General features: G+C 45.6%; 1 protein-coding gene across 3 annotated transcripts in view; it reads left to right on the plus strand.

Moving 5' to 3' along the window:
* FARP2 (FERM, ARH/RhoGEF and pleckstrin domain protein 2) overlaps positions 1-23,145 on the plus strand; it is an 85,918-nt gene that overhangs the window by 48,108 nt on the left and 14,665 nt on the right. For all 3 annotated transcript variants that reach the window (XM_086618181.1, XM_086618180.1, XM_086618179.1), the window contains exons 9-14: positions 387-550; positions 694-762; positions 1,893-1,950; positions 2,646-2,886; positions 15,600-15,778; positions 22,430-22,519. In XM_086618181.1, the coding sequence (XP_086474307.1) occupies positions 387-550; positions 694-762; positions 1,893-1,950; positions 2,646-2,886; positions 15,600-15,778; positions 22,430-22,519 (801 nt within the window). The remainder of the gene's footprint in view (positions 1-386; positions 551-693; positions 763-1,892; positions 1,951-2,645; positions 2,887-15,599; positions 15,779-22,429; positions 22,520-23,145) is intronic.

Consider the following 23,145-nt stretch of genomic DNA (forward strand, 5'->3'; position numbering starts at 1 on the left):
CGTCTAAATCTCAGGAAGTAAGACGAGCATCGGAATTTCTAAGGAAAAAGTATTTTAAAAGCACTACTATTCATGGAAGTACTGTAATTTCTTTCGAATTACTTTGATCTGTATTTCTTCAGGTGGGTTATATTGAGCATGTTTGTAAAGTCGAGTGCTTTTTAAACATTTTTACAGTTTCAAGGTGAACAAATACATTTGAAAGCTATTCAATGATTTAAACTGCGTTCAGGATCGCTTCCATTGCTTTAAGGCATGTGAGGAGGGACTTGGCAAAATACTGCATCTCCCTGGAGTTCAGCCTTTTTGTTGGCATGTGTTCGTGCTTTCCTTTTCTCCTCCATCGCCATTTTATGTGCTACTTTGCTTTTGTGTTTTGTTCCCAGGGCCCGTATCAAGATACTTTGGAGTTTCTCTTGGGAAGTAGGGATGAGTGTAAAAACTTCTGGAAAATCTGCGTTGAATATCACACGTTCTTTAGGCTGTTTGATCAGCCAAAGCCAAAGGCTAAAGCAGTCTTCTTCACCAGAGGGTCATCATTCAGATACAGGTAGGGAGAAACATAACAGATTTATTCAAACTGAATTCCTTATATCTTAGAAAATGAGATCGAAAGGCAAAAGTATTCTAAAGTCATTCCACCCACAATTCTCCACTGCGTTTCATAACGTTTGTGCTTTTGTGGGTTCACAGTGGACGAACACAGAAGCAACTAGTTGATTACATTAAGGACAGTGGGATGAAGAAAACGCCGTATGAAAGGTAAGTACGAATAATCTCGTAAGGTGACACGTATTTGAGACTTTCACAGTGCCTTATTTCCTGAATTTCGATGGTTTTAAATGATTCTTGGAGGCGTGGTCATTTGCTGACTTCTCAGTTACTGAGGTCTACCTCAAGTTAAGGTAACTGAACTAAATTTAAAAGAATTATAATTTCGTGATGATTTAAGAAGTTTAGGAAAGTTTCCATATTGCATTTTAATGTCTGTGGGCACGTGTGACTTAGCCATCTTAAAGCTCAGTGTGTTTCAAAGATTCCCCGAAATCAGTGAGGACTTGTCCGTATGTCGCTGTAGCTCTGCAGGTAGCCAGTGGCACAGCACATAATTCAGCTTGGGATCTGTGAGTCTGAAACTGTGGCCTGAAATACTCATTCATTGCTGAGCATATAAATAAATAAACTAAGAATGTGCATTTTCATTATAAAATTGTCATTTACTTGACTACGGAACTCTCCTGTCTATGTGCGGGAAACTCCTCTTAGTCTTTCATCTGAAAGATTGTAGGAACTTAATAGAAATTTTTAAAAGTTTGCATTAATCTACTGTTAATAAATATTTCCCATGTCTTGGACTCCAGTTGATCTCGTTTTCTGTATGAAAGATAGATTTTCTTGTAAATTATTGACATAGAATGAATCTAACCACAAGTGTGATGCAGGATGCCACTTTTTGGGGTGTAACATATAGAATTTTAGCTGCCATAAATTATATGGTTGACTGGATTGTAAGTTGTTTGTGAAATTGTTCCAGACTAACTCATTCTGGTTTTGAAGCCATTCATTTGTAGATGTTTGTACTGATGAAAGGAAAAAGTTAAACTAACTGTGCTGGTTAGTCCAGTCTTCTGCCCCAAGTTGCCCTTGAGTTCTTCAGTGGTATGAATGATCTGGAACTTGCTTTACTTCATTCTCTTTACATTTCTTACTCCTGCATTGTTTAATTTACAATTCTTGTGACTTTTAAAATCTCGAACTAGTTATGAACACAACGTGATAAAATAACAGCTTGAGATGTTTCTGTTGGCTGCTAGAATGGAAATAGCTGAAGGAGGAATGGAGAAGGTTGGTTGATGTCTAGGAAACTCACAGGGTGCTCTCTTGTTCTGCAGGAGGCACAGCAAAGCCAGAGCATCCACTCGTGCTTCCAACGCTGACGTGCCAAAACAGGTCAGTTCCGCGGCGCGCTCGGTGTGGCAGTCAGGGGAGCTGGCAAACAGCCTCCTGAGACCACGGTGAAGGAAAGGTGATCCAAGGGAACCGTTGGTCTGGAATTGCTTTCGCTGCTTGGTCTGTGTCCCTGACGCACGGTTTTTCTTCTTTCGGGGGTGGTATCAGTTCTGATAGTTGCGGTCGAGTAATATTTTCCTTTTCAGAGTCAGTTTAGCTGAAAAGAACATGCCATGCTTTCCAGTATGTTATCATTTTGGAGGCTTAGTTTGCCTTCAGGTGCTACCTGACCGCTTTCTGTGGAAGTCTGAGGTTCGTTGTATAGATGCCTTCTAAATTGGGTGGCAAGAAATACGTGTCTCACTGGGCGGGCTTGCTTTAACGTGCGAGAGGTTCAAGGGGCGTCACAGGATTTCGCTGTCGTTTTGTGTTACTTTCCCTTGCGGATGCTTTTTCAGCAGAGGCTGTAAAATACATGGATTTAGTTTTCCATCCAGTTGTCAGAGTTCAGGAAAAAAAGATCTTGCCTCTTACTGGGATGCTGGATGTGTTGCTGCGTACAATGTTTTGCTTGCTGTGAAGTGGGCTCTTTTGAAGCACGTATTCCTTCTGCATCAGGAGCTGGATGTCGCGTGTGTTTTTATGTGTTATAAAAACCTTTTTATGTGTTCTATCTCTACCTTTTTTCCTCTTAGAGTGTCCCATTCACTGAGGGCTTGAGAACGCCGGGGTCTCCGGCCTCAGCAGCTACCCCCTTCCACTCAGTTCGCTCATCGTCCACTCCTGCTCCTGCCCTGCCCATGTTTGCAGAAGCCAGCCCTTCCTCTTTGGACCCCCGAGCGCCGTACACGAGGATTCCAGAAAAAAGCACCGCAGCACCAGCAGAAGAAGCGGGGAGGAAGCTGATGCAGCAGCCTGGATCTCCCATGCTCCAAGGTGTTGGGTTTGGTAGTGTTGCAGGAAACTGTAACCCTGCTTGTCCTGTAGTTGAGAGTGGTTGCGGTGTAGATCTAGACGTAGAGAAGAGTAGTAAGGAGGGCAGGGTTGCTGTTTGTAAAAATGACAATGATGAGGATGACTTCACCACAGGTGTTCTCGTTGCCGAACAAGAGCATCAGCATGGCAGTCGGGGTGCCCCTCTTTTCGCGTTGGCAAATTCGCAGTTACAGGTATCGGAGGAATTTATTGATGATGACCCAGCAGAAATTTCCTTTTTTGCTGGAGGCTCTGAGGCGTTTTCGTACGTGTACAGTGGTTTGGAGAGCTCTGATTTTTCTAAGCATGTGTCAAAGTCGTCTGGCTTAACTGCAGATGCCCTTCAGCAGACCACAGTCTCTTGTCAGTCAAGCCCTGACAGGTACTCAACCGAAGCAGTAGATATGAACGTAGAAGATGAGTTTGAATTCGAAGAAGGGAGCGATTTCAACGGCAACGAGAGACCATCAGATACGTCGGAGCTGTTTGAGGTGAAGGCCCAAGCAAGCAGAATGCAGAGCCTCCTGAGCCCATCCGAAACAAGTTCTCTCGTCAACAACCGCTCCGAGAGCAGCTCCCTCAACAATCTGCCGCTGAACGGCCCGTCCTCCCTGCACGCCTGCAGCTCCGCCAACCATTCCGAGGCCAGTTCCATGGTGAACTTCCCCGCCTACTCGGTCCGCTCCGAGTCCAGCTCAGCCTTCCAGTTCACGGACATCATTGACCAGCTGGAACAGCTGAGCTATCCGCCTACCACCACGGAAGACTCCAGCAGCACAGACACGGACTCCTGGGACTCTGGAACTGCTGCGCCACTGGATGTGAACCTGTTCTTTAGTAACCCTTTTGCTCAAGCCACCGGTGAAAATTTTGCTTTTGACTTTCAGAATAATTTAAAAAATCTGACGCAAGAAGACTGGACAGAGAAGGCACACATCAATTGATTGCTTCCTGATTTTCATGATGGATCACTCTACGCTGTTCAGGCTGAAGTCAAAAGGGTGTGATGTCCGTCACTTTAAGCAAGAAAACTCTAATCCAGTGGCTGGATTTTGAATCACGTAATGTACTAGATTTTTAATTACTTTTTTTTTTCATGTACCTCTTCAGTTTCCCTCAAAGCATCCCAGCTTTGGTGCTGCATTATGTACATCACACTGCATCCAGAATGCGTTGCAATAGGCTACGATGCTCGCAAAATACTGCATTTAGGAAAAACCACTGGTTTCAGAGAAGTTAAGTATCATCAGCTGGCTCGTGCAGACATCACAAATGACAGAATATTGAAGGATTTCTTTGGCTATAAAGGTATCTGTAAAAGTCTGTTATAAAATGCTGTTCCTCCAGCACCCGAGTGCAGCAGTCACTTTTGCACGTGCTTGGTAACAAGCAGCCACATCCAGTAAATTAGCTGTTTTCCTGCACTGGGAGTCCTCGTTTTGTGGTGGTGTTTTTTTTTGTTTCCACACTCAAAAAAATGGACAATCTTCAAATCAACTGTGAAGGAAAGTTTTAAAATACCAACCTATGCAGCGTGTCTGCGGTGTGCCTCGAAGAATAAATAGCCTACGTGGTAGTTTAGAGGAGGGAACGTGTGCACAAGCGAATGAAAATAGCAGTTGCCAAAACTTCTCGTGAAGACAATCATTGTATTTTCTGACTTCCAAGTGCCTCCAGCAGCCCAGGAACAAACAAGTACCTTTCTGCTTTGCAGCAGTTTGGAGATACATGCATAGACTATAAAAGCACTTAATTCCCGTTGCGTTTTGTCTCACCTTCTTTTCCTTTATTTAATCACTCTGCATAAAAACGCGTACAAATTAATTCATCAAAGTGTCCTTCATCTGTGGAAGGCAGGTGGTGGTAAACCTGGTGACAGCTTTAACGTCTTCTTTAAAATATGAGCTGTATTCAGAAAAATACTGTAGTCTTTCTGAGAAATTGAGATGTTTGGAGGAGTGAATACTGTAGACAACAGTTAGAGCTTCACTGCTTTTATAATTTTTTTTCAGTCAAGTCACTTTGGATCTGTAAGTTTGAAAGCCTAACTGAAAAGCCAGTTCACTGAATTGGTCACATCTAATTTAGCAACGTTTATTGAGGTGAAACAGTAAAAGTTGGGAAACATCCTTCCTGTCTGCCAAGCTGATGTATGGAGGGGATGAAATCCTGAGCTTCAGCTCATAATAGCATTTTTTTTTTAGAGCATTTTGCTTTTTTACAAACAAGAATGTGAAATACGTAACACCTGACCGAAACCTTGTGATGGAAAGCTTGGTCTCCTTCAGCTGTTTGGGTCTGGGGTTCCCTGCTTCCCAGTTTTCAGTCCGTTCCAGATAGGGTGCGGTACTGGTGCAATCAGCGCCTCCAAAATAAGCAGCTCACGGTTCCAAGCATAACTTTATGCTCAATATTGTTCATATCAGTTTTCTTAAATGTGGTCTTGATATATCGATAGAAGACCTTCGTGCTTTACTCCAACATTTAAAAAATATTGTTTTTTCTTAACGTTTCGATAACTAAAACTTCAAGGGAATTCTTCTCAATGTGTGGTGGAACACGAGGAGATAAAACCTCCTTTAGTCGTTCGTTTCTGCCAAGGTACGATTATGCTTCACGGCACTTGCTTTACGCTGTGGTTCCTGTGTTTGGGTGGAATCACTGTTTTTCTGTGGGAAACCTGTTGCCTTTGCCAGTGGCACAGAAAATCAAAGCACATTTAGAGCAAAGCATTAGTTTGGACCTACAGGAATTGATTGCTCTTTTTTGGTTTATAAGTGCTATATGTTCTTTTTATTTTTTTTTTCTTCTGTCGAATGCGTGTTCTGGCTCTTTGTGTGGCTTGGTGTGACCTGTGGAGATGATGTCGTGGAGGTGTAATGTGACATTTCTAAATAGACACTTGGGAGAGGTCTTCAGTTGTGGCCAGAGCTGGTACCTCTAAGTATGTTTTTGGGTGGTTTGTCTGGTTTCCTTCCCACAGCTAACTAAGTTAGAAAAGGAAACAAAAAACAACAGAAAAAAGACTTCTGTCTGCAAACTCTTTTACAGGTGGTGGTGTCAGGGACAAACACATAGGTAAAGGTTTAAAGGCAGGCTGTTAATTTCTTTGATCTTTTAAAAAAAGAATCAGGATTCAGCAATTTACATATAACTGTGTCTGCCTCCGTTTCATGTTCCAAGCCTCAATCACAAGGATTCTCTCTAAATGTTTTAGAATTGCTTAATATGGGAATAAATCCACTGGATTCTCTAGATTTTCAAAAGGTCTTAGGAAGAAGCTGCCTGTGCTTTCAATAAACACATTTGGCAATCCTGCGAGAAGGCTCGCCAATAGGTTTTCTTGCAGCGCAGTTAATTCAAAAAGGTGCCTTCAATGTTTTTCTTCTTGTATTTTGCAACTACGCAGATGTTTTATTGGCAATTTTAAATCTCAGGGATTTAAAAAAAAAGAAAAAAAAGATAATGAGAATCTTACAATAATGCCCCTTTTGTTTTCTAAAGGAATGAGAGTGGGTAGGAGCTTGGTCCTTCAGCTCAGAGCAAGATGTGTGGGTCCATAGGTGAGGAGGTGATGGTGGGGCCAGGGGAGCTCTGACCCGGGTAGGGAGCTGGCCAGGTGAAGGTCTGAGTTACGGGTGTCACCAGGAATGTGGATCCTTCACATCATCTGACTCCTCTGTGTTCCTGAATTTGGGATGCGAAGGTGACGGCGATGCTGGTCAGCACCTACATGCCGATGCCCCCTGCGGGGATCGCACGCTGTGGTGGGCTTCCAGGTTGTGTGGGAGGTCAGTGCCGCTGCCCGTGCCCCTGGTACCTGCTGGTTGTGTCTGTGCTGTTGCTCATTGATAGCTGTCATGGTTTCTTTCTGGGCTTTTCTCATTTTCAAAGCGATACGGCTTCTGAGGATGTAGTTGCATGCTCAGCTCTGCTGTTTCACGCGTGGTTTCGGAGACAGGCACAAAAGAGGAGGAAATTTAGTTTGTAAGTCGAGTTTTTATTGCAGCGAGAAAGCTGTGAGAAAAGGCTCTTCATTTCCTCCAGAGGGATAAGTTCAGATTCACTTTCCCATAGAGGTGGAGAGAAAACCAGCCTGCCTTCAAGGGAGCGGGGCGGCTCCGTGCTTCCCGGTGAACTGGAGCACCAGTTGTGAGCGGTTGCAGGGCGGTAGAGCCAGGCGTCCTCTTCTTCCCCAGCTGCCTGCGGAGGTGGCAGGAGAGGGCGAGACAGGAACGGCTTTCTGTTCCCCGTAGCAGAAGGGGACTGGTGAACGTGGGTGCAGTGTGGTTGTGCCTCGCGCACCAGCGACGCTGCGAAGCTTTCGGGTGTCGCTCCTCGCGGTGTGTTTTGTTTGCGTTTTACAGCGGCGATCCTACTAGACCTCGGTTCCTGGTGCTGATTTCTGGTTTTGCCTGAGCACACGAGTTTTCTTTTCATAGAAGGTGAGTGGTGTGCTGGCAGGTGTGGATTGGTGCCAGCCACCTCACCGAGAGCTGGGAGCCTTGCAGACCCTGAGCATCCAAAGCTGGGAATCGCGTGGCGTGAAAAAGCAGGGAGATTGCGTAGGAAAAATCAGAAGATCTTTGTCGAGTATCCCGTACGCGCTCGCCTTGAGGAGAAAGCATTTGAGGAGCTGTGGCTGGAGCAGGTGGCAGCCAAGGTGCAAACCTTCACTTGTCCGTAGCAAGTGAGTGGTGTCCTCCCCTCCACTCTGTCGCTTCTGCAGGTACGTTCTTCCACCTCTGCTTTCGGCCCCCTCCGGTGGAGGCTGGGGGGGGACATCCGTAGGGATGTATATTTCTTGTCCACATAGAGGTTTTAGTGCCGTGGTTCTCCTGTATGGAGAAGCACTGGGCTTTCCAGGTTTGTCCTCCTGCTCCAGACAGTGCGTCCACCAGCTGTTGCAGCAAAGGGAGCACGCTGGAGCCGTTGCTCCTCTTCCTCAGGGCTGTTTCCCATCCTCCTGTTTTCCTGCTTTAGCAAACACAAGCAGCTGTGGAAAGTATTTCAATACTAGTGGCTTTTCAACTAGTCAGTATTTCAATATTACTCAACTTTTTCGGAGTTCGGCGGGTGGGTTTGGCAGATTTTGGGGACGCAACTTGCGCGTTGCAACCAAAGGGCACGAGGAGATGTGCCTTGGATGGGGGGTGTGATCTGCACCTGTCGCCCTCTGGGTGTGCTTACGGCCGCTCGCCGCTTAAGCACGTTTATTAAACGTAAAGCACTACGTCAGAATATTTTTTGACCTTTGTGTACGCAGTTCCTGGAACTCTTAATTTGCACAAAACACGGAATATTCATAGAATATTCTCTGACCAATCCACCACCCCGTTAAACTTTGGTAAGCTTTACTGGCCTGTGTTATCTATTGCGTGTAGACTTTGTAATTTTAAAATACTCGTTCATTATTCGAGTAATACGTGCTGTGTATTTCCCAGGACTTACCATATTTGATCCTAGGATGGAATAAGGTGATATATTGATCTGCTCTCTACTTTCACTTTAATTCCCAGCGAATTTCAGAGTTGCTGGATGATACCAAGTATTGATCTCCTTTTTCCTGCGTATATTTGTATTGCGGTCGTAGGTGATTTTTTTAAGAGATTTTTTTTTTTTTTTTTCGGTTGGTGGCTTGGTTTTGGTTTGGTGTTTTTGGTGGTGGTAGTTTTTGTTTAGTTGCAAATCTCGATAAGGGTGAGATCCTGTGGAGACATCAATAAAGTCATTAAAATTTTCTGCTCTTGGGTGCAATCCTGTCGGTAAGTCATTCCCATTATTGTCATTTTGCAAAAAGTTCCATGCCGTAAGTATCAGGTATCGATTGAAGGAATGGTACAGTTTTCAGGGTAGTGTTTTAGCTGTCATAACCTAGAGTTTTCAGTAGATCTTACATCACACTTGTCACAAATGCTGCGTGTATATGTATGGGCGTACATGTACACCCCCTGTATGAACATGGGGAGGCTTTACCGTTCCAAACACGTGTCATAAAATCCACGTAATTTATTGTCTGCTCGTGGGCTCTCGTGGGATTCATCTACCAGGTGAGCTGTAGCTTTGCAGGTTTCAAATTCGGAGCGTGGCTAACTGAACCTGGTTTGTGGCCAAGGTGTTGCTATAAATTTCCCGAAGTCGCAATGTTCTGCTGTTGCTTGGATGGCAGCTGAGAGCGTGGCTTGTGCCAGCCCTGCGGACCGGTAAGACACACGGAACACCGGTGTATCGGCACGTGCAGGGGTGTGCATGCCTTGGTTAGAGTGACTCCCCAGCTCCATAGGTGCTACTCTCTTCAGGAAAGGATTACGTTAAGGAAGCAAAGAGGGCTGGAATTTCCAAGTTGATCTCTTGAACTTTTATATTTTCTACGGTAAATGTTTTATTGAATTACATGTTGGGATTTTTAATATCTTTATGTCTGTTCAGATTGCTGGTTATGAACCTACAGATTTGTACTAATTCATAATTTTAATTGTTTATGCAATAAAATAAGGAAAACTTTGATATAAATGACATTATGGGCTTTTTAGCTTTATTTTTCATTACCCTTGTGATTGAAATAGAATAAATATTTGTTGTCCTAGCCAAGGCATCTTAGAGTTTTATTACCAGATTTCTCCAGGCAGTTTTCTCCTGTACCCCTTTGCTGAAAGTAGCGCGCAGCTGGGGCAAATATTGGTGTGTGGTTTTCAAATTACTGGTTTTGTGCAGACCTTTTGCTTGGGACACAAATGGGACCAGAAGTTCAGATTTCATTCTAGGAATTGGGGAGTTGTTTTCTTTTAAACCGAGTATGTCCCTCGAAACTAGATGATCTTTGAGGCCCCTTCCAACCCAACCCATTCCATGATTTTGTGATTTGTTTTTATTGGAAGCCTGTCCTTTATTGCAGACGTAGAGTATGGAGGCAATTGCATGTTTTCTAGGTTGAAAGTTCTTCTTCAGGAGACTGTTACCAAATCCTATCCTTGAATCACGTAAACATTTGCTTAAAAATAGTCTGTAGCACTTGCATAATGAGCACATTTCTGGGCTGGTTTGAATTGACGAATTTTTTTAAATAATTCTCCGTATGACATTTGCTGAATTCTAAACCAATCAGAACACCCACTCCAAAAAACTTTACTTTTCAGCGAGGAGGAATTGCCGGGCAGAATTGACTCTGACTTCCTTTTGAACATCAGAAGATTTTAGAACATACCAGGTTGTATCACGTTATTAGAGGGGCTGAATTCGATGAACTTTGCTTGGATTGTTTCTGTTGCAGTTAAACCAGTTTTAGACAGGCTTAAGGAAAAGGTGTACCCGACAGAAAGAAGGGGTTTGGGTTGGAAATCCCGACTGTTCGTTTCAGCGATGCTGCAGAGGTTTGTGCAGAGTCGTAGTTTGAGCGCAGACGGGGCACAGCTGTCGGTATAAGGAGATTTTTGTTGACAGTATAAAAGTTTACGATCTGCAGTCTATGACAACAGATACATATTCTTTCTTGCTTGCAAATAACAAGGCAGGGAGGGTGGCAAAGACAAGGGTGGTCGTTTCAGACCCTGGGCGTAACTGTTAAAAAAATCTGTAAACTCTAACGAGGGACCAGCGTTAGGACCCTCCTACGGTTTCACGTGTAGGTGTAACTTCATCGATATATATGGTTTCACTGGAGCACGTGCCAAGTGCTAGAAACGTGCTTTTACATTTCATGTGGTCTGCACCCATTAGAGGATAAGAAAGAAAGAAATCCTTGCATTAGCAGTCTCCTAGGTAATTTTTTCAGCCCCTTAGGTAACATTTTTTTTCCAAGATTCTCTATCTCCCAACTATCTCTAATTATTTTAAAGGGAAGGTTTGCAGGGGAAAAATGGATTAGTTATGGTATTTTGAAATGAGGAAGATTTGGGATATTCTAGAATTTCAGCTGTAGTATTAGCTTGCAGAACACTTTCACTCTGGAAATAATTTGGTCTGTGCATGTTGTGGGTTCAGCAGGGCACTGGGCTCTGAGCGGGCTCCCGTCGTCTTCTGGTCAGCCACTGCAGGGCTTCAGCGGAAAAAGTATCTCCTCTTTTTGAAGTAGTAGTGGTAATAATAATAAAGTTCCATCCTTAAAGGGAGTCAACCAGTGAAATGCAAGGATAAGCAAATAAAGCAAGGAGATGCAGATGATAAGGAGTTGAGTTGCTAACGTTTGAAGCTCACGTAACTTTTAGTCCATCCAGTAATGCTCTTTGTTATTGGGATGCTATTCTTGTCGTCTGCCTTTGAGTGGTTTTGAGCATTGGAGTGTAACGCTTACACAACCTGTACTTGATTTTATTCTTGTCAAGCTTTGCACTCAGGTCTGACTTCATGTGTAGGGATCGAATTTAGATTGAGGAATGGAAATATCCTCTGAAAAATAACTGAGAAGGGATGCCAAAAGCTTATGATTTTATTATCAAGCTTGTTATCTCAGTGTAAACCAAATGCAGTCTGCTTCTGCTTAAACTTTTAGTAAAAGCCACTCCATATTATTATAATCAGCAAAACCTGGACTGTAACAAACTGGCCAAGTCCTCTAGTAGGAGCTTTTCCTGTTTGAAATTGTGTTAATCTGAGAGGGAAGCCCGCAGAGCTGTGAGCTGTGTGCTTCCCTTTTTCTGAAACAGATAGCCAGTGATCTGCACGTAAAGTGTGACAGATTCTGGATTCGATATTTCGGATCTGAAAATCAAACTCTCATCTTTTTAGTTAACATCCCCATGGCCGCAGTGATGTATATTTTTTTTTTTTTTTATTTTAGCAAATTACAAGTCAGACTTAAAACCTGGCTGCTGTGTGCTTTCTTCCTTGTTTTCCCTGGCATTGCTGATTGATGTCGGGTGATAGTTTTCCAAAATTTTCCTTCACTAGCCACGTCTCCAAAGTTTGCAAGGGGTAAAGAATTGTTTTCCCTGCGCAATGCCCGACAGGTTAGAGAAGATCTCTGTAGTATTTCTATTAGCGAGGCAAATAAGAGTGGATTTTGGATACTGGAGACTAAATAGATATATTGAGGAATAAAAAAAGGAAAAAATTGTATATTAGCTGTAATAGTGTCAGTGAGAGGGATGGGATTGCCGTACTCTTGAAGAAAATACAAGGTAAGGTGATGGTTACAGCAGCTGGCTTAAGGTTGTTTTCTAATCCCATAACGAACTTCTCACGACTGGTTTTGTGTAATATTCTAAACATGTTTCTTTTCCAAATTTGAGTATGAACCTTCACATCTGTATACACTGATGATCCCCTCAGTAAAAAGTAGAGCGAACAAACATTTGTATTGAATCATAGTTTTATGTATTAGAGGCTTTTGCATTTTTATACCTGGACAAAAGAAGAGGCAGCGGAAGCAATAATGAACCAGTTTGACCATATTACACAGTAGCTGTGAGAGACAAGGCCAGCATCCTCACCGAAGTCCATCGCTGTGTTCATGCGAACTGCAGTGCTTTCGCCGTGTTTTTACTGTTAGACTTGACTTTTTTTGTTGTTGCTTTCTCCAATTATACACATGCTGGTCCTTTTATGAAGCTGTGGGTTTGTTTGCTTGCATGGTTATAACTACACCGTGTAATGAACTATCAGTATTCTTAAAGGTCTTGGAGTATGTGGAATGTTACACCAAACCGACGCTTCTTTTGATGTTGCCTCGAGTTAAGTGCGTTTGTGTGCGTGATGTGAAAGCAGGAATTTGTCCTGTGCAGAACACAGCCGTGTCTGTGGGGGTCTGGTTGACATCACTGGATGCCCGTGTCACCGAACGGAAACCCTGACTGCTGCGTCCTCATCTGGGATGGTTTTCTTGTGACTTACACGTAGAAAATAAATTTCCACTTCACGCAGAATGCTGAACTTGGAAACATCCCGCTCAAAGAACAGTCCCTTTTAATCTGCCTGGAGGCTGCTGCTGCCTGCGGGGCAGGGAGGACCTCGGAGCACCAGGGTGTGATGTCGGAGGAAGTCATCTACCTGTTTGGATCTTCGCACCGATACTTCAACCTGATCAGGAGTTTTCTGCACTGGGCAGCCGTCGAAATTGGCAGCGGCTGCTCCAACTGCTGCACGGATTCTTCCTTTACCATCCTTCCCTGGGAGAATGGAGCATCTCCGTCTCACCTGCTTGACCGTGAGCTCCCTCCATGCTGCTCTAGCGGAGAAACGCTGTTGGATGATGAGGAGAATGAAACTTTGAATTCACGATTGTAACGTCATCTGCCAAGATGCGCCGTCATACTGAGTTGATAGCAAACATTTTGACGTTAGCAAAAAAGCTAACCCAAGCTGCTGCAGGACCTTTTGTAGTCCTTTCTGGAAAAGGCAAATTCCAGAATTCACATGAACCTCAGAAAATCTGAACCTCGGAAAGTCCCCCTGCTGAATTTGCCCTTCGAGTTGACAGCCCGTTACGACTTGCAGCTGTCACAGCTCCCTCCTGAATTCTTTCTTGTTTTCGTCCTGGGGAAGTGAGCAGCAGGGTGTCCTTCTCTAGCCATGGGCGTGCAGGGCAGGGGTGCTCCTGCCCCCGAAGACGCGAGAGGCGTTGGCATCTGTAGGTTACCCCCTACCCGGCGTGGGGAGAGGGGAAGCCCTGTGCTTCTGCATGGTGGGCTCTGCTGCTCCTTTCAGGTTTCTCCAGGAGCTGAACGTGCCTCTTATTTTCCCAGATCGCTCTGGCTCCGGGCAGCGGGGTTCTTGCTGTCGGTACAAACAAGCAGGTGTTTGCAAGGAACTTAACGGCCAGCTTCACCTGCTGGAGGTGATAAAAACTGGAACAACTGGTTTGAAATGAGCAGGCGGCGGAGTTTGCGAGTAGCAGGTTACAGCCCTTTTGTGTCTGATTCCGTCTATCCAGAAGCAACTCAAGTCACAAATTTTGGAACATGTTGCTACATGGCGTTAAATTCCAAGAATTTAAAGAAGCTCCTACCCCTATAAGCTTGTAGCTTGTTTGGTTTTAAGCTGCTGTTTCAGCGTCCCCGACATGTAAAAGCAAACTTCCCATAAACTCCTGTCCCCGTATAGGTGAAACAAACGCCAGGCGTTGCTTTTCTCCACTAACATTCAAAGCAGTGGGAATGCCAGGAATGCTCAGGCAGGAACAGAAATCCTCTCCGGAATGCCGCTGCTTGCCTAGCGTATTAATAGTTAACTCCGCAGCCCCGATGATCCGAATCTCTTCCAGGTGACCGAGCGCAGCACTGTTTAGCTTCCTGCCTTTGTCAGGGTGAAACCCGCGCTCGTGGTCCCGCGGCCGGGCGTCCCGCCGTGGCTTTGCTTCCCGGCCCGGAGAGCAGCAGCTGCTCCTGCCCGTGGTGAACCGCAGAGCCCCTGGCTGCTGCTCCTCCCGCCCCTGTGCCCCGTGCCCAGAAATACTGGGTATCCACTTTTTTTTTTTTTTTTTTTTTTAGCATTTTGGGTTGATTTTTTTTTTTAAGTAGCCTGAGAATGGATGAGTTGGCATTTTTGGTTTCGGTTTTTCCGTTTGCCTTTGGCCAGGTGATGTCGCCTTCACTTTCTGCTCGTAACGCACAACCGGTCGTGCTGGGGAGGGCCGTGAGCGTGGCCGGGGGTTTGGGCAGCACGGTGAGAGCGTGCTTGGTGCTCCTTCGCTTGCCTGATGTGACGAGGCTTGTCTGTTTGTCGTAGGGAAGAACAGAAAAAAGAAAAGGTGAGGTTAGGTAGGAATTTTGTGAGTAATCAGAGTGTCTGTTGCCTTCGTTTGGTCCCAAAAAGCAGTTCTTGAGCAGTGGTTTTCCCTGCGAACCCCAAGAAGTGTCTGTGTGCTGTTTTGAGGGAGTCTGCGGAGGAGAGGAGAGCAGCAACTGCCATAGGCTTAAATTCAGTGGGATGGTGCCTTCTATGTCAGGAGTCTGCAAAGGGTCCACAAATGAAATAACACCTTAAAAAAAAAAAAATTGACAATTAATAATGTAAAGCAAAGCAGTGCACGTTACTCCTGCTTCAGACCAGTTTTGCTGGGCAAGAGGATTGTCTCCATCCAGTTAACGCTCAGTGCTGCAAAATTGTTTTCCTTTGAGATCAGGAGATTATTCTATTCATGTGCTTAGAAGAGCCAGGACTGGAATCTCTTGCATGCTCCCTTATTGTATAGCAATATGTTTTCCTCTCCCATTAGGACAATTTTGGAGATTCCGTGATTTCTGAATGTATTTTTAATGAGCTTTATCTTCTGGATTTTTTTCTGAAGTGGAGAGTGGTAGAATGGTTTGTCCTAGCTTTTCCCTGGGGTGAAAAGTGATTCTGATTTTAAAAGAGGAAAAATTAAAAGCTGTGTTCTCGTTAATGCAGAATAATGCTGTGTTGCGAACCCTGCTGCTACTCAACAAAACCCAGCAGGATTTCAGCACTTTTTAGGAAACAATTTATCCTTTCCCTTAAACATAGTTATAAAGGTGACTGTCCTTAGCAGCTGCCATGGAAGAGCTGGGCTGCAGGGAATGCTCCGTTGGCTTTGAGATACAAACTGATGTCTGTGGATGTGTTTGGGGTTTTTTGTTTGTTTTCTGTTCCCTTTTTTTTAATAATGTGAGATTGCAATTGTGGTTTACAGTAACAGTGGGTAATCGTCTTAGATGTGCTATCTTGGACACCATTTTCTCTCCTTTCCCACTCCATCTTCTCGTTCTTTTCCCACCCAGGCCTCCCAGTGAACCATCCTCAGCTCTCTTCCCTTGTTCTCAAGAGTCCCCTGGGCTTGAACCCGGCGTTCCAGGTGAACTTGAACGCAGCCGGCCAGGGTTCATCTCCTCTCCTGAGCCCTGTGCTCAGCGATGCCGGCGGTGCCAGGATAGAGGAGGAGGACGAACTGAAACGGAAGGTAAGATGACGCCGTGACTGGGAATTTACAAAACAAGAAAAGTGATGGTTTCAGGTGAGGAGTGAATGTTGGTCGTGTTACATGTGACAGAACAGATGTGTTTGGTGGTCGGTGTCAAAAACTCCGGTGCTGAAGGTTTGGTCGGGTTCGTTTATCTCGTTGTCGGCGCAGGGGTCTTCTCAGCCTCAGCTGCTGGGACCACCTCCCGCTGCTCGAGCAGGACTCGCTGCCAAGGGCCCCGCGTGGCAGGCAGCGGCGCTCCAAGCCTGCGTTGTAGTCCTGTGGCTCAGTGTTAGGCGTCCTGCGAGGGACAGGGAGTTGGACTCCATGGTCCTTCTGGGTCCCTTCCAACTTGAGATACTCTTAAGAGATGTGGCTTCCTAAGATGGGCTGTTTGGGGGAAACAGTTAATATGTATTTGATGTAGAACAGTAGCGGTGCCCTCAGTGCCTTTTGGGCTGTAATTGTTGTATTAGGGTGTAAAACCCCGTCTCTGTGCTGAGACTCTCGACAGGGCACTCCGAAGCAGGTGAGTTCTCGCCAGGGCGGTACGCCGAGAGGCTGGTGGGGCAGGTGGCTCTCAGTTCTGGACGTTGGTTGCCTTTGGCTCATTCAGTGACGACAGATTGTGTCGCACGGTGGCACTGAACCTGGCCTTGTCTTTGCTGGATGCTGTCATGCGTAACCCGTGTCGGCTCGCTGGACTGCGATACCTGTGCCAAGTGCTGTGTGTCGTTATGTGCTCCAAAATAGTTTTGTTTCCCAGCGTGGAGAGGAGCAGAGAGCTAACGTTTGTTTATATATGAGGTGCCTTCTTCTGAGGTTCCTTACTTCCCATGCAGTCTCACCATGGTCTCGTTGGTCCATCTCACCGTACGTTGGTCCTCCAAGCCATTCTTTCTAATCATAGCAGGACCTTTAGAGTGGTCCTGAGGTGTCTCCTAGGGCTGTAGAGGACCTGACCTCAACTTCAGCTTTCTCATCACGGTGAATCCTCTTGCACCCAGTCAGTCACGGGCTGTCAGCAGAGCTGGCTGTATCCTTGGAGCTGCCCTCTCCATGGATAGTGCTTCTGTCTGGTGAGACATGGACAGTGCTCTGGCCTTGCGGCAGCTTGAGGCTTGCTTTCTGAAAAGAAGGATGCAAAATTGCCTCTGACTTTTGTGAGTACAGCAAGTCTCAAAGCAGGAACAACTTTAGGTCTTCAAGATGTGCTTATGGCTAGGTAATGATCCTTATCCTAGGCTGCTTTCCTTTCTTTCCACCAGGAAGCACTGGTTGCCTTACCTGGTAACTCCCCAGCATCACCACTGAAAGCTGTGAAGTTGAGGGAGGTGCATGTTTTAGGATGTGAGGCTTTCCTCACCCCCATGTAGAGCTCAGGATTCACCCTTCCTTTCTGGAGTGATCCTAATTACAGAATGCTTCTGTTCTGGAGTTGATTCCACCTTTAGTCCTTGAGACATGAACTTCAGCTCCTCGCTCTGTGCTTCAGCACCACTGAGCAAGGCCTCCTTGCCCCAGTGCCTTATCTATATCCATATCCTCTTGTGCACTGGAACTCTGCAGAGCCTTTCTGAAAGGTGAAGTAAGTGGTGGTGATCCACAAATTCTGACCGACGTCTCCCAGGACCTTCTCCAGAGTCTTACCTGCTCTGTGCAGCAAGCCTCCTCTGGTCCGTGTGGCAAAGCTGACGTACTGCTTCATACTGACATCTGATCCTGAGCTTTGGTGAGTGCTGGCTTCGTGGCCTCCACAGTTTTTCAGAATGATGGAGGCGGCCAGATTTCAGTTTGTGGTTCGGATTTTCTATTTTATCCACACGGGACCATGTGACCAGGCTTTCACAGTGGTTGCTAGCAATAACAAGGATCTGCAACCACAGAATGGTTGAGGTTGGAAGGTACCTCTTGAAATCTCCTAGTCCAGCCAGCTCCTCTTTCTTAAGCAATGACTCCGAGCGTTTAGGTGTGCTCAGGAGAAATAAGTGAGCGTGTGCGTGCGCATACATTAACCCATGCATTCCTTGGCTGCTTTTCAGTTGTGGGTAACAAATTACCAGACTTGGCCTTTGTAGGGGCATGGTGTAGGACACCTGACAAGCTGCACTCCACGGAACACTGCGTTCCTCCTGGTAACGTGGAGAAGTCCACCTAACAGCAGGCTTCTGTAACCATTTTTCTGCAAGCTGCTTTGCTCCCCTTGCCTCGCCTGCCTGCAGAGAGAGAAAGAGAGCAGCCAGGGTCGTTGGCTCTTTGGTACTTGAGGAGGATCCAAGACCTTCCATTACAGTGCAAGGAAGGCTCCGTTGTTCAAACTCAGTTCCTTACGGAGTCAGTGGCCACACTGTAACCTACAGTTTTCTGTGTAGCCTTGAAGAAACCACCTTGCGTGCTCCTTACTCCTGCTCTTCTGCTTGCCCCATCCAATGTTCTGGCTGTCTTACCTCCGTCAGGATCCTTAGGCAGGAAGGTCACAGGCCCATGCTGTCTGCTATCTTCACCATGTCTTTGCGTGGTACTTGATGCCAACGGGTGCAAGCGTGCTCACTCTTGTTTCATCTCAGCTGATGATCCGAAAGTCTTTGCACTGTATCTCCTGACTCTCAGCTGCTCAGGGAATGTACAGAAATCTCACCACCAGCAAAGGTGCCGCTCTGGGTTTAGTGCTTCGGAAGCTCACTTATCCCATGATTGCTTCTGGACACTGAAGGACCTTTCTGAGATCTGCTGTGCAGCTCCGTGCAGCCAGGCGCTGCAACCTGAGGGACACGAGCAGCTCTCTGCAGGACGGTCCTCCAGGCACTCTTCTCCTGGGGACCCTCAATAACTGAGCCAGACTGTGCAATGCTGTGAAGAACCACCCGTAGGGTGGATGCGGTATGAGTATGTGCTTGCAGGAGAGAGGAAGGTTTAAGGAAAGACGGAGCTGAAATGGGCACAACGCAACTCTGTGGGTTGGTTCCACCCACCTACCCCCAACTTTCAGCCTTGCTGTCTCAGTCAGGCTTTTTGACGTAGAGTTTATAGCTTTGACAGATCACTCTACTGTTAGTTTTCAGTAGGTTAATTTTAATACTTCTTCTCATTTAACTTTTTAGCAGGCATAGTGTAGCCTGGAAATCACGGGCAGCGACTGCGTTGTCCGTCCCAAGCACTGCAGCCCAGTCCCTTCTGCCTCATTCTGCAAAGCCAGATTCAGCAGCTTGCCTTCTCTTGCAGGCTGAATCTAATTTATAAAAGTCAGAACCCTGGAAGGGGAATTTTTTTTTTTATTGTAATTGGTCTTAAGCTTGGTCAACTTTTGAGACTTCTCCATTTGAAGGCAGTGTTCTAAGTGAAACAAACCCAGGGAGAAAGCAATGTTAAACTGGTTAAATTGAACCAAGTTAAATTTCACAGCAGTTTTGCAGCTTTGCTGTGCAAGAAAAATGTAATCTTACAGTATCACTATTCATGGAGCTCTGGTTTGAAGGACACTGTAAACTCTTCAGCTCTTGCCGTGTGTGCTTTCGGCTCCGCGGTGATGCTGCTGTTGCTGTACTGAAACCTTGAGAAAACTTCAGTTTTCTTGTAACTTCATTCTTTTTAAGTCACTGTGGTTTTCCTTCCTCTTACTGGTGGATTTCTCCTGGTTCCTTTTCTCATGGAGGTTGGTTGTAGCAACCCACTTTAAAAGAGGGTAGAAACTGGGCTTTTGTGGTGTGGGGTTTTTTTGTGAGTCCCCCCCACCCAGAGTTATGTTTAACACTGCTGAAGTCTTTGAAGTGAGAAGTTCAGCATTTTTGTGTGTAGGAAATTATTGTTTATTTGTTTCTTTCCAGACTCGATAGTTTTGTGTCATTGTGATGTAGGTGCAAGGCAGGCAGGAAAGTCTTTCAGAGTCTCATAGTTCTTTATCTTTGGCCTTTTTGAGTTCAGGGTAGAGCTCTTCACTCGGCATGAGCTGGTGTTACTGCATCTGGTGAGTGTTTGAAGGTTTCCAGGTAGGACTGTGTGTACATAGCACAGTGAAATACTAGTTTTGCCCAGCGGGGATATTCGCCTCGGTGCCTGCTGTGGTTGTAGGAATGTTTTCTTTGGACTTCGAAAGCAAACTGCTTCCTCAGAGAGTTTTTGTGTTTATTTTTTTCAGGCATGAATTGATTTTCTTTCCTCTTGCAGTGCCTGACCAGTAATGAAGGTGTTTGGCAGAGCCCCTGTTGCACCGTGACAGCGGTACCGCTTCTCGGTGCTTCTGGTACAGGGTCTGACAGGACTCAGCACAGGAGGTTCAGTTCAGACTGATGTGAGACACACACAAAAAAAAAAAAAAAAAAGAAAAGAAAATTAAGGGCACTAAATTTCAGCAGGGAGCAATTTGGAAAGCAGCAGGAACTTCAGAGAGTTAAACAGAAAGCGATGATGCAGTGTGGAGGGAGGAAGGAAGGTAAGATGCTTGGGGAATGAAAAGCATCTTCTGTTCCTCCAGCGAGCATGCAGTCAGCTGGAGAATAAAGTGAAAACCTGCCGAAGTGCTGAAAGGTGATGAAAGGGGTAATCCATGCAGGCTGTGAAAAGTGCAAGGTTGTGGGCACGGTGTGTTTTCGTGTGCCTTCACACTCCGTAGGTTGTGAAGGAAGAAACAATCCAGAAAAATATTTTTGAGACTGGGGAAAAAGCCCTCGAGTGAGGATCAAAGCACAAGGTGTGGAGTGGGGACAGGCAGGGTCCTTTCCAGGGCTCTCAACAATACACTAGGTGATACACGTGGCTTGAGGGTAACTCTGTAAGAAGCTGTTTTAAATGAGTATGAGATGGTGGCAGGGCCAGGGGAGCTGGGAGGCTGCTGGGGGTCCTCCGAGCAGAGAGGCGATGCCGAGAGGGATGAAGGCAGCAGGTGCCCTTGTGTACGGCGATGCCGTGCAGAGCTTGCAGCAAGGCCACCTCTGCCGTGGCTACAGAGGTGAGGGTGATCTCGCCTCTTGTCACAGCCTGTGGTTGATTCCATGACCCAGCTTTGCTTCGCCTTGGGAACCTCTATGTTTTTCCATAGAAGTCAGTCCCTTAAGGGCACTGGGCACTGCAGCACCCTGTGCAGAGCCCAGGAGGAGGCGTACACAGAGCTGCGTTCACACAGAACCTGTGTCTCTTAGGAGGAAATCTCGTACCATGTAAGAGACTGCTGAAGTTGCAGTCAAGGCAGTGTTTGTTGTTCCATCACTTGATAAACGGGGCGTTTCAAAACAGTTAAAGTGCTGCAGGAGGAAGCTGGTAAGTGAGATAAAAGAGCTGTGTCACCTCGGTCTGCAGGGAGAGTGGAAAAATGACGGTGTACCCTTTGGGAAGATGCTGTTTGAGAAGGATGCCCACTGAGGTTCAGCAGCGTTTTGAGAGTTCACAAGGCTACAGTCAAGTAAATAGCCCAAGAAAACAAAAAAAAACCACAAAAAATACCTGAAGCCAAGAGTAGTTAGGACTTTCCCTGACACCGTGTACCTGAGACAGGTACGTTAGGAGGATGGCTGTGGAGGGAACGGAACTATGTCCATGCTGTGGTGCCCCTGGGGAGGCACTGATGTGTGGGACTGCGGTGAGCAGCATAAAATAACCTGAAACGAGTTTCTCAGAATCAATTCATTTGGGGATACACCCCTCCAGGGATTCTGTGGGGCTAAAATGGCTATCAATAGATGTACTACTGAGCAACCGGGAAAACGTCTCCTCCATGAGCAGTATTGAGATGGAGGACTGAGAAGCACTGCGTAGCTGTGTTGGTGGTGCTGGAGGGCGTCTTGAAGTGTCTTCAAAAGAGAATTTTTTATTAACTTGATATGTACAAGGAAAAGGGAGCAATAATCATAGAATCATAGGATGGTTAGGGTCGGAAGGGACCTCAAAGATCATCTAGTTCAAAGCTGTGTTACCCTCAAGAGGGACAAAGATGGAGAAGGCCAGATTTTTATGTAGATCAAGTGGGTTTCCTGTCACTTATTTTCACCAGGCAAGGATTTGGCACAAAGCTGCGGCACGGCGTGGTGAGCTAAGGAGGCAGAGCAGCATCTTGGCTTGAAATGTGATTAATTCCTTAATATTACTAATGTGATTTTTAGTAATGTGTGTTTTCAGACTAGCTCTGATTGTGGTTTGCTGCAGCTGCAGAACATCTCTTCACCACTTCATTCCTTTGTGCTTCCGTGTCCGTTCTGCCTTCTCTTTTCTTTGAATAGCAGCTCTGGAGCCAACGACTGATGTAGTTTGATTTTTGTGTTTTCTTAACTAATCAATATGGTCGTCAAAGGATTTGGGTAAAAGCTGCGAGTGGAAACGGAGTAGTTTTGGAAAAGGACTGTGTTGTGAATCTGCTGTGTCCTGTTGGATTAGAGAAGTGTTTAAAACCTAGAAAATCTGGAATGACTGTTTCCGTGTTCTTGTAAAGTGCTCCCTGGATTTTGACATGGAAGTTCATGTAGCTGACATTATTTTTTAATACTCTTGAAATACAAATAAAGTCAGCGGTTGAGAATACGGTACGGAACGGAGAGATGCGCTGCCGATAACCAGCTGCTTCATTTGCACACAGCAAGGGGAAAACGTGTGTAAGGTTTGAACTTTGGTAATAAATGGAGCATTTCTGGTTTAATGCCTCGGGATTCCTTTGTGTTCTTGCAGCGCTATCCAACCGACAAGGCCTACTTCATAGCAAAGGAGATTCTTGCCACAGAACGGACGTATTTAAAGGACCTGGAGGTTATTACCGTGGTAAGGGGTTTTGACTTTCTTTAATGTTTTCCTTTTCTCAACAGATTTGTAACTGTTAATGTGGAAAAACATGGAATTTCTTCCAGGTAGCGGAAGAAGGAAGTCCTATGATAAAGCATAACCCATGAGCCATGTGGCTGTTACCTTCCTTGTTCTGTAGGTCCTACTCTGGGATAGCAGAGATCTTCTCCAGACTTCCATCGTTAGCTCCAATAGCCACATCACAGGTCGTTTTGCTGTCTGGGGCAAACTTTCTCTCTGAAAATTGTGAACAGGGACAGCCTGAGAGTGTTTTGTTTTCAGCTTCAGTGGTAGTCGTTGCTGTCAGCTCTTGATCACCATCTGGCCATCATCTCTGCGGTGTTCCTTGGGAAGCTTTTCTCTTTGTGCCCTCTGATCACGAGAGCAGATGAAAATCGCAAAGCGTATTAAGGATCCATAGGGGTTTGAGGAGATGGTCTTTTTTTGTTGCTGCTTTTTCTTTCCCCTCCTTTTCTCCTCCTTTCACCCAGAGTAGACAAGTGAGTCCTTGTTTGGAGGACACCTTGAGATTCCAACTCTTTTTCTTTAAGAGCTATTTAGAATCACAGAATGGTTTGGGTTGGAAGGGATCTCAAAGATCACCC

Source organism: Tauraco erythrolophus, chromosome 11, assembly GCF_009769465.1.
Source record: "Tauraco erythrolophus isolate bTauEry1 chromosome 11, bTauEry1.pri, whole genome shotgun sequence".
Lineage (NCBI taxonomy): Eukaryota > Metazoa > Chordata > Aves > Musophagiformes > Musophagidae > Tauraco > Tauraco erythrolophus.